Source organism: Schistocerca americana, chromosome X (genome assembly GCF_021461395.2).
Source record: "Schistocerca americana isolate TAMUIC-IGC-003095 chromosome X, iqSchAmer2.1, whole genome shotgun sequence".
NCBI lineage: Eukaryota > Metazoa > Arthropoda > Insecta > Orthoptera > Acrididae > Schistocerca > Schistocerca americana.
Window position 1 is genome coordinate 512984555 of NC_060130.1, and position 12113 is coordinate 512996667.

The 12113-nt window shown below is 41.2% G+C and overlaps 1 protein-coding gene across 1 annotated transcript in view; it reads right to left on the reverse strand.

Annotated features, from left to right (window-relative positions):
- LOC124556105 (feline leukemia virus subgroup C receptor-related protein 2-like) overlaps positions 1-12113 on the reverse strand; it is a 158148-nt gene that overhangs the window by 110301 nt on the left and 35734 nt on the right. Inside the window, exon 3 of the mRNA XM_047130129.1 lies at positions 9330-9471. Coding sequence (XP_046986085.1) covers positions 9330-9471 — 142 coding nt within the window. The remainder of the gene's footprint in view (positions 1-9329; positions 9472-12113) is intronic.

Sequence of the window (12113 nt, forward strand, 5' to 3'; positions counted from 1 at the left end):
GCAACGGCCTCCACTCTCCGCACCTCTGCTTTAGCAGTTGTATTCTCGGCTGCCGAATACTGTGCTCCGATTTGGCTAAACAGCCCACATGTAAAAAATTTGGATGTCCAGTTGCATAACAGTCTAAGGATGATTTCTGGAGTAATTAAACCCACTCCAACGCAATGGCTCCCAATATTAAGCCACGTCCCGCTGCCACACCTGCGACGTACTGACGCCCTTGTACGTCAATACAGGAACATCATGGGAAATCGAAGCCTGCCAGCCCACCAAGACAATGAGGCTGCGACCACTAATAGGCTTCGATCTAGGAACCCGCCAACAATAACAGCAAGGAACTGTGTACAAGAAGGTTTCAGTATCACAAACGCATGGTCTGAAAAATGGAACGCATGGCAAAATCATAACATGCTTTGCATCACACAAAAGCCACCTGGATTTGACCTACCGCGCAAAACGTGGTCCACTCTAAATAGGCTTAGAACTCGTCATGGCAGATGTGCTTACTCCCTGTATAAATGGGGTAAAATACCATCCCCTCAGTGTGACTGCGGAGAAAGTCAGACCATCAGCCACACTGTTGAAGAGTGTTCAAGAAGAGCCTATAATGGGAGCCCCGACGACTTCCTGCTCGCAACTCCAGAGTCGATGGATTATATTAATAGACTTGATGTTTGTTTGTAATCCGTAAACTTTGTTATATTAGTAATGTTGGTTTGCAATTATTAACGTTTGTTATATTAGTGATTTGTCTGTTTGTTTCTTATGTGTCTGTATTGCCATACGATAAACAAATAAATAATGTACAAAGTTCTCTATGCCCGCACCAGTTCGTAGTGTGCGTGGCGTTCTCCCAGAGTTCAGTACTGTAGGTGACGTTTGATTGGCGACTAGAGTTCCGTGTTTTAGTGCTGAGATAATTGAGACCACCAAAAGGAAGCCTTTACTGATTTAGAACGATGGATTATACAAACAACCAAGAAGTGACTTATGGGCGCTGTGTGAACTTTGCCGGCCTAATTGGCCGAGCGGTTCTAGGCGCTACAGTCTGGAACCGCGCGACCGCTACGGTCGCAGGTTAGAATCCTGCCACGGGCATGGATGTGTGTGATGTCCTTAGGTTAGTTATGTTTAAGTAGTTCTAAGTTCTAGGGGACTGATGACCTCAGAAGTGAAGTCCCATAGTGCTCAGAGCCATTTGAACCATTTTTTTGTGAACTTTTAAACAATAAATGCAAAGGAAGATTATCCTCAAAAAATAGCACAGTTTCAAGGGAAGGTAGCCATGTTTTTACTCCAGATGAAGCACAAAATAAAGTGCGAAAACATTTTGTCAGCGCAAAGAAGCGGGCAAAAGAAACAGATGCTACAGTTTCATCAGTTTACGTTGAAGAAGCAGGGCAGCTCATCGATCGAGGCTACGACTTAGTAACGTCATTACCATCACGCAGATGTGCAAAACAATTGTCACTTCGCAGTAGGCGAAAATATATGGGAACTACACAAGATCCCATGTATTATGGAGGATTATTCTTCCAAGAAAATAATTTGCTGCTGACATGATACCATGGCTAGCTGAATCAAATGCCGTTTCAGAACTACACAAATTAATCATAGAGGCATGCGGTATTCGTTTGCTCTGCTTATCGCTTCCCAGGGAACAAAAATATGGCCTAGTGTGATGAAGCTGTTGTGGATTCCAGTCTTCTCTATGGGTTGATCTGCGTCAATGATAAGACTGATACGATTTTAAAATATTCTTGTAAGAGCTTCGTACAAAACACAGATTAGGCATGTGGGACGATAGTTTTTATGTCGTGAATTCTTCCTTTCTTGTGGAGTAGTATTATCATTGCTTTGTTTCATGAGGCTGTGATTGATGCATGGTCAATAGACAAAGTAAAGGTTTTTGACAAGTGTTCGTAAGTTTCCTTATCAGCAAAGTTCATAATATCTACATACTACTCATCATAAGTAGGATCAGTGCCCTTTTTCAAGGTATCAGTAGCATATTTGACTTCCGAAGGAGTTACATCCGGATCTTTGGGTGCATTGTACAGGTCAGCTAATGCTGTATTTAGCTTTAGTTTTGCGTATAGGTGACTGTGAAAATTCCTGATGAAATTTAATATTTCCACTTAATCAGTAAGTCTACCATTGTCTCCATCTAACGTAGTAATCTGCTTCTGGCCAATCATGAGCTTTCGTTTAACTTTATTTAAGCTTGTTTTGTTCCCTAAACTAGGTATTAGAATTACTTCATTTCAGATTGAATGTTAATTTCGCTTATGAGTTTAAGTAAATTCCTAGTTTTATCAGAAAAATTTTATATGTTGATTGATAGCATTTATCTTTAATATCGGAAGTTTCCTCCATTGCATTACATTGATTCTTGCTCCTAATAGTTGGTGGTCACACCCGCCAAGATAACCATCGGTGTTTAAACGCTGCTTCCGGGAGGGAGTGGGGGGGGGGGGGGGGATGGGAGGTGCGGGTGGTGCCCCGGCCCCGGATCGAATCCGCCAGGCGAATTAACGACTGTCGTTGAATAATGAATACCATTCTGGTGCCCAAGTTCCACCTCAGTTACATGATTCGTAAACATTTAGAAAACCTTCGTTCACTTTCACATGAATAATGCTACGTGCAGACAGTCCCAGGAGGTAAATGGGTGGCAACAGAAAACGCATCCGGCTACCCTCTAAATTAACCATGCCAAATCCGTTACTAACCATGTCGACCCTACGTCGATGCTGGACAAAGACACAAGAAAAAGAAGACAAGTTGGTTGGTCACTGTCAGTGTTGAATTTGTTTAAAACAGAGACATTTTAACAATATTAAAAGAATTCGACAGTATAAAAACTCTCATTTGTCTAATTGAAATTGATTTTTTCTCTATGTCCACTTCCTCTTAGGATGCTTTTTGAAGACCATGTCCATTATAGGTATTTTAGTAAATTCTGCAAATTGCACTACTAGGTCTCCTCTCCCATTTTTCTCCTCGTTCCCTAATTCCAAATTACTGTTTCACCCTGTTTATGTGACCCTATATTAGCGTCAAAATCATCAGTAACTAATCCAAAGTGGCAATTCCTTCCTTTTCTACACGTTTGGATAACGCTTTCGTTGAATGAGTCATTCTTTTCGTCTGTGTGATTTGAAGTAGGAACACAGACCTGTACAATTTCAATTTTGCATCTCGACGAAATGTTTAAAGCCAATCAAACTATTCTGCTGCCTGTCTCTTCTAATACCGATACCTTATCAGTGATATTTTTTTTACTAATAACCCGTCTACATTTTGTTTCCTATCGGGTTCACCGAAAAAGAAGAACGTATTTCCATATCTATGAAGGAAACAGCATTCTTGTTTGCATCGCGCAGGATACTCCAGTTCCTCCTTAATTTGTTCTAAACTGTCATTGCCCAACAGCGAACGGTGAGAATCTCTGGATTTTGTTATTCAAACACCTTTCCTTTGTTGATGCAGACATCAAAGTAGTTCCCCCCAGGAGATACGATTGTGGGTCTATTTTGGAACATTGAATCTTGATATAATTCATCATGAACGTTGATCTTGACGTAATAAAGCTTATCCACCACTCCTGCTTCTTTTACAAGTTGACGATAAATAGTTTTAAAAAGAAAGACACCCTTAGGCTTCTAAAATTAATGCCCCTGTGACCGAAAAAAGCAAGAGTTGGTCAAGGGAGGCCGATAGGAAAGCGCATAGAAGGAGATCAGCAGAAGTAAGTGGAAGTACTGCCAGCATCAGCTTGGGGCCTCGCAGTTCCCTTCCGCACAATCCCAAGATGTGTCTCTAGGACCTCTCAAATCAATTAATAATCAATCAATGTGCCTCTGATTAAGATGCAAGGAAGCCTCAGTTAAAGACCAGTAGATGTCAAGAGCAAAGCCAAGTCCAAAAGTCAGGATCAAATCCCAAAGCTCAAGTTCAAGAATGGTTGAGTTTATATTTGATCCAGAAACACCATTGCTCTCCTACATACGTTGTATAGCGTTGCTACTCGCCCTCTTTTCCGTAATCAACACAAAAGTCTTGGATAAGTGGTGTTCTTCGTATTTTCCTCTTGGGTATTTATCCCAATATAAGCCGTCAGCTTTCATGTAGATTCCATTTGCTTGTCTCTGCTCGTCTCCACACGAAAATCAGATCTACTAACAATATATTAGGTACATCGTCATTTCATTGGCTCTGCTTGACAGTATACTTCAACTTGTGGGCATATATTTCAGCCCTACAGACTCTACATCAGGACTGGTCCCACCGCTCTTGATATGCATTTGCCATTCTTTATTATCCCTTATCATTTGCATCATCATCACTTGGTTTTCGCCAGAGGATACAGGACGGGTTCCACAACGATTTTATAGTGCGTTAAAAGGGCAAAAACAGTGACTAGTTACAGTATTTTCGTCTCCTTATTTATGAGTTAAAGTCAACAGTCGTGCATACGATCTACATACATAAACTGGGTACCTGTAAGGGAATGACGCAGTTTATGAGCAGAAGGTATCCTTGCAGAATCTTCGCGACATTACCCAAGTAGAGAGATAGGTTTACAATGTATTAGCCTCTGTACGACTGACTTATTGCATAATGCTATACGGCTAAAGAATCGTCGTAACGTACTCTGTTGTTCTTGATAAGTGAAATTTTTTCGAAGCAAGAAAAGTATTATTGGCTCTGGCTATTATATTATACTGCACAAGTGCTGTTGAAGGTTCAGACTCCTGCACGAGTTCCCAACACGTGCACAGAATTCCTTCCTACGTGTACAGGGACGGCACGCAATGCTTTAAGCCAAAACCAACAAATCCATGAAACTTCGAAGTCTCTAGAAAATTATGTCTCTGACAATTTTGGAAATTGGTCTAACAATACTTCACAAGCTTTTTTTAACCACTCAGGGGCTGCGTATAATAATGTTACTTATTGCTGTAAGAAAGTTCATACTTCTGAGAAATCACCTGGCGAAAGGGACCCAAAGTCACATGAAGCCCTAAGGAAGGAAGGGTTGCTAAAGTTTCCTCTGCTTTCCTCTGCCGACGTGGAGGCCCTTAGAGATGAGCAGGGAATAGGAAAGGAACTCCGGTCTTGTTAAACAAACCATCACAGCTATCGCTTGAGAATATGATGGCCAGCCAGAGATTTGAACACTACTGCCAAGCACGGGACCAGTAACTTTATCAGCGTGCCACGCAGCTCAGTCAACACGATCTGTCGAATATTTTATGGCTACGTAATTATTGAGAGCGTTTCGTAACATTTTAATGTTATCCATTTGTAGAATGTGTTGTAGCGGTTGTTACACTTTATAAGTAAAACTGACAGCACTGAACCACGTTAATTGCAATTCACATAATTAAACAAAGTGTTTCGAGAGAGATTGCTGTCATCTTCAGGTTGCCAACACTCAGCTCATATGGTTAAAACACTAAAATCTCAAACAACACACCGGTGGTGTTCATTAAAACAAAATAAAAACCATTTGGACCATTTCATAACATCCTGACGTGAAAAGACTGTTGTTTCTGTCACATGAGAAGAAAGTGAACGTAACGGAAAAAATACCAAGATTTTGCATATAACGTCAAGAAAAGCTAACATGTTTAAGCAAATTAAAATACAAAGAAATTGTAAATGAGGAGCATAAAATCAGTGCACACAAATTGAACTTGATTACTGGTCTCAAGTGAAATACGTTTTCCAGGATTCGGAACCTGATACTTCCCACATAAGTGTAGAAAAGCAAATAGCCCACTGGCTCCTTGCAAACTAAACAGGCGCTGGATGATGCTTGTTTGGGTACCTTAGTTTATACCGACATGACCTCAGATTTAACTTGTCGCAAATTGTCTGAACAAATTATACTCGATCAAGAGTAAAGAAATTCCAAATTAGTATCTCGAAACTACAAAGTAATGTCGTCGAATTAGTATCGCCAATACACAATACAGTATAGGCAGTTAAAATCACAACACCATGCAGGCGGCATCTTTCAAACGTCAAATTGATGCGAACTGTTCTACATGATTGTATATGCAAATGGTTAGCGTTTCAGTGCAACTTTACATAGTAGGTAAGAGTAATGTCATCTGTATTCAGTATACATTGACGGTAAAAAGTGACAACAGCAAAAAATAATTAACATAGAGTAATGTAATTTCGGGAATACATTTTTCTAGGTAACATATTTGAGTGATTAACATTGCAACATCAAAAGTTAATGGAAGTGCGAGATAAGCAATTGCAAATGAGAAATGCTTATACATTAATAACCGCTGTAGCCGCCAGAATGTTGAATGCAAGCATGCACAAGCATGCAAACGTGCATGTATTGTGTTGTACAGGTGCAGGATGTCAGGTTTTGGGATGGAGTTCGATGCCAGTTGCACTTGGTCGGTTTATATAGGAACGGTCAACTCTGTAGATGACGCTGGAGTCGCCGTCCGATGATATCCCATATGTGCTCGATTGGAAACAGATCTGGTGATCGAGAAGGCCAAGACAACATGTCGATATTCTGTAGAGCATCTTGGGCTACAATAGTGTGGTATGTGGGCTAGCGTTATCCTGTTGGAAAGCACCCCCCCCCCCCTCCCCAGGAATGTTGTTCATGAATGACAGCACAACAGGTGGAATCGCCAGATTGACGGACAAATTTGAAGGTCAGGGTGAGTGAGATAACCACGAGAGTGGTCCTGCTGTCATATGAAATCGCGCCACAGAGCGTAACCCCAAGTATACGTCCAGTGTGTCTAGCACGCAGGAAAGTTGTTTGCAGGCCCCCAAATAGACTCCTCCTCGTTAACACATAGCCATCACTGGCACCGAGGTATAGCCAGCTTTTATCAGAAAACACAAGAGACCTCTACCCAGACCTCGAATGAGTTCCCACTTGCCGGCCGGAATGGCCGTGCGGTTCTAGGCGCTACAGTCTGGAGCCGAGCGATCGCTACGGTCGCAGGTTCGAATCCTGCCTCGGGCATGGATGTGTGTGATGTCCTTCGGTTAGTTAGGTTTAGTTAGTTCTAAGTTCTAGGCGACTGATGACCTCAGAAGTTAAGTCGCATAGTGCGCAGAGCCGTTTGAACCATTTTAGTTCCCGCTTGACATCACTTAAGTCGCAAATGGTGCTAGTTTGGGTGTAGTGGAATCCACGCTGCAGGGCGTCTGGCTCGGAGCTGTCCTTCAACTAACCGATTTGTAACAGTTTCTTATGTCAGTGTGGTGTCAACTGATGCTCAAATTCCGGCTGCAAATGCATTACCATGCGCCATGAAGCAGAATGGGATAATGTACCCACATTTGTCATTCAAGCTCAGTTCGACTGCTTGCCTCACCAAGTTAGAGCTATTGTTGCTGGAAAAGGTAACAGCTCTTCAAAATTGGCTCTGAGCACTATGGGACTTAACAGCTGTGGTCATCAGTCCCCTAGAACTTAGAACTACTTAAACCTAACTAACCTAAGGACATCACACACATCCATGCCCGAGGCAGGATTCGAACCTGCGACCGTAGCAGTCGCGCGGTTCCGGACTGCGCGCCTAGAACCGCGAGACCACCGCGGCCGGCGTAACAGCTCTGTATAGTAAACTTCGCAATCACTACATCCCGAAATCATCTAAAAATTTTATCGTGTATTCTTTCGGTAGTGCTATGTACGCGGCATAAGTAAATTTAGTAATTTTTTACCTTTCTGGTACCACAGTTTTAATATACAGTAGTGTAGAACAAATCGAAAATAGAGGAGTTTTTGTGCCTCTGGCCAAAAAAGGATTTATTGGACTCTGTTCTCAAAACATTCCAGTAATAAGTACATAAAGTGCCAGAGGAAGTGTAACCGAGCTGAAATCAAAGTGCAGGGCTTGGAAGAATGTTTTCCGAATAAGTAAGTTTTCACACTGTGGAAGAGCAAAGCAAGATTTGTACTGGGGTGCTTGTCTGTGTAGTAACATTCGTGCTGGAGTAATATGGCGTCTAGTAGCAAAAGCTATACAGGTGTAACTGCTGACTGCCATTCGCAGACTTTTTTGCCTAGCTTTTCTGATACACCATTGGGTAGAGAATGACTTAAGGAAGTAATGAAGCCAAAGCAAAAATAGCACTCAATGAGAAAACCAAGGTATGCGCTCATCAGTCGGTGGAAATGAATTGCAATAGTTCTTGTAACAGGTCTGGGGGTCTGGGCAAGGATTCTGCAGGTGCCAGACGTGCGGCAGAGCAAAATATCTTACGCCTATACTCCACGAACTAAACTCAGTCATGGAAGAAATATATTCGGAACTGTGATTACGATTAGACTTATGCTGCATAATTTGTTAGTGACAAGTGAAAATCTATGCCGTACCAGGACTCGAACTCGAATTTCCTACTTTACGAGAGAGGTCACCTTAACTACTTCGGCCATCCGACCACGCTTCCAGGACCGACCCAAATCTTCATATGTCACCGGATGTTTATGTATCGCACTCGCACAGTTCCTGTGATTCCCGCACTGGGAGAGACTTCATTGTTATTGTTGCAGCCCGTCAAGCCATGTAATACTACACTGACAGAAAAAATTGCAACACCAAAAAACATTTAATGTAGATCAATGAAATTTCGGGAATACATTTGTCTAGGAAACATATTTAAGTGATGCCATTTGTTTTGTTATTCATATAATTTTCCTTACAGAATAATTTTCCCATTCTTTTTGGATATTACCGTCTTCTGCTTGATCTCTTTTGAAGTAACCTTCAGCTTCACGTATGGAAGGCATCGATTTGCAAAATTTAAGTTAAGGTTCCTTTCTACAATGTCTTCAAAGTGTCATACGTTTTGCACTCTACATTCTACAGGAACTCGTCATCTTTGTTTTCAATGTCCTAGTCGTAGTTGTACGCGATGTATGGTATTTAATTTCTATTATTGATTCTACTAACACTGTCTACACATATGTTTGAAAAGAGACTCATGTTTTGCTGTTAAAATTTTGCAGTGTTTTCGCTGTCGCTTGATAACAGCGAATTTCGTTTGGTGACCTAGTGTATTCTTACAGGTGCTGCTGGTTTTTGCGGCCGGGTCATACCATCACTGTATAAACTGAACAACACTGATGACGGCCTCTTCTTCTGTCAAAACACAAAATACCGTAGATAACATAGCTAGTTCTAGAGTCCAGTGTGTTAATACTGAGCCAGCTTCTTTAATTGCTAGTACAACTGTCAACACGACCTCTCTGTCCTGACCCTCTTAGCGCCTAACAATATTCTTGAGAGAGTTGTTCATGTAAAAATTCATGTATTTTAATTACTCACATGCGATGACCAGTAACAAGACGAGCGTGGATCCTCCAGCGATGGAGTAAGAGTAGACTTTCATGTCCCAACCGATGTCTTCTACGTTCTCGTGGTCCGTTATTAAGAGTGGTGTTAGGAAGAAGCTCAGAGATACCCCCAGCTGAAACAAAATAAATTTTCTTTTAGAAAAGAGAATCTTGATTAATCTCAGATCGTAGTCGAAAATATGCAGAGTAAAAATCTTATGTTTTGAAACTAGATACAGTTTTTTCGGTTCTCAGCTGTCCACAGAGTATTTTAATTTAAGTAAATTAACATTCAAAGCAATTTTCAGGGAATATTTGTGATTGTCAACAGTATGGTAAACAGTACAACTCGGGACAACTGTATGCGTTGCTTTCACGACTACATTCTTTGGCAAAACGTCTTCTGTTTTTAAGATATTTTCTGGGTTGTACCAGTATAAGAGATGACGATTACTGCATTAAGTAAACCCTACAGTACACCCTTGGCAAAGTTTCGATTTTGGTATCCGTCGAACAATGGTATCAGTAATTTCATTCGGTGTCACTGTGTTTCAGAATAAAGGTATTCGAGAACTGACACGAGCCATTATCAATTATCCAGGATAATGCAATACTTCAAGAAGAATATAATAATTCCAATCTCAAAGAAAGCGGGTGTTGACAGATGTGAAAATTACCGAACTATCAGTTTAATAAGTCACGGCTGCAAAATACTAACGCGAATTCTTTACAGACGAATGGAAAACACTAGTAGAAACCAACCTCGGGGAAAATCAGTTTGGATTCCGTAGAAATATTGGAACACGTGAGGCAATACTGACTCTACAACTTATCTTAGAAGAAAGATTAAGGAAACGCAAACCTACGTTTCTAGCATTTGTAGACTTAGAGAAAGCTTTTGCCAATGTTGACTGGAATACTCTCTTTCAAATTCTGCAGGTAGCAGGGGTAAAAAATACAGGGAGCGAAAGGCTATTTACAATTTGTACAGAAACCAGATGGCAGTTATAAGAGCCGAGGGCCATGAAAGGGAAGCAGTGGTTGGGAAGGAAGTGAGACAGGGTTGTAGCCTCTCCCCAATGTTATTCAATCTATATATTGAGCAAGCATTGAAGGAAACAAAAGAAAAATTTGTTATAGGTATTAAAATCCATGGAGAAGAAATAAAAACTTTGAGGTTTGCCGATGACATTGTAATTCTGTCAGAGACAGCAAAGGACTTGGAAGAGCAGTTGAACGGAATGGATAGTCTCTTGAAAGGAGAATATGAGATGAACGTCAACAAAAGCAAAACGAGGATAATGGAATGTAGTCGAATTAAATCGGGTGATGCTGAGGGAATTAGATTAGGAAATGAGGAACTTAAAGTAGTAAAGGAGTTTTGCTCTTTGGGGAGCAAAATAACTGATGATGGTCGAAGTAGAGAGGATATAAAATGTAGACTGGCAATGGCAGGGAAAGTGTTTCTGAAGAAGAGAAATTTGCTAACATCGAGTATGGATTTAAGTGTCAGGAAGTCGTTTCTGAAAGTATTTGTATAGAGTGTAGCCATATATGGAAGTGAAACATGGACGATAAATAGTTTGGACAGGAAGAGAATAGAAGCTTTTGAAATTTGGTGCTACAGAAGAATGCTGAAGATTAGATGGGAAGATCACATAACTAATGAGGAGCTATTGAATAGGATTGGGGAGAAGAGAAGTTTGTGGCACAACTTGACTAGAAGAAGGGATCGGTTGATAGGACATGATCTGAGGCATCAAGGGATCATCAATTTAGTATTGGAGGGCAGCGTGAAGGGTAAAAATCGTAGAGGGAGACCAAGAGATGAATACACTAAGCAGATTCAGAAGGATGTAGGTTGCAGTAGTTACTGGGAGATGAAGAAGCTTGCACAGGATAGAGCAGCATGCAGAGCTGAATCAAACCAGTCTCAGGACTGAAGACCACAACAACAATGCAATACTTGTTTTTATTCCGTTAACCTATTCGTCTGTCCTAGCTGTTCCATCCTAATTATGGAGTCCTGAAATCCAGAATCTCAGTGTTTTCTTATATGTGCTCTTTTACGAGAGGGAGCGGGGAGTTGGAACAAAAAGTTCTTTATCACGAGACTGAGAACCAGACTTATGAATTAAATGCCATCACTTCTGCAGTGTCTCATCAACCGAAAGTTGTCTCTGCGCCAGTGCAGGGTATAAGATGGAGTGCGGGCCCATGCAATCTCCCTCTTGTTTTCCTTTCTTCTAGTTGCATTGCTCTCTGTAAGTACTTATTACACTGACTGATAATTTTGTATTCAGAACTGCTTGGACTCCGCTTACAATCCGAAATTCGTCATTATACATACTATTTGCTATAAACTAGACTTACTTCTGTGTTTCGACAGTGTTCTTACAGCAACTTACGGATGTGTGTGTGTGTGTGTGTGTGTGTGTGTGTGTGTGTGTGTGTGTGTGTGTGTGTTTTACTGAGATAACATGTCTGTTTTGTGTACAAGCCCTTTAGATTGTCCTGTGTGGTATTCGTGTTGATTAAATAGTCCGTCTATGATATATGTATTCTTGCTACGTGCAGTTTCTGTATGGGGGCGATCAAAAAGTTTCAGTTCGGAGGCCGTACAGTCCAGAATAGGTACGCCAATCAGGCAGAATCGCCGTCAGCACTGAAGCAATCGTCCCACCGATGCATCAAGTTATAGATACCCGTTTGCTAAAACATCATGTCTTGCTGTGGGAAGAAGTTCGTAACTGCCTGCTGCACATCCTCGTCCGAC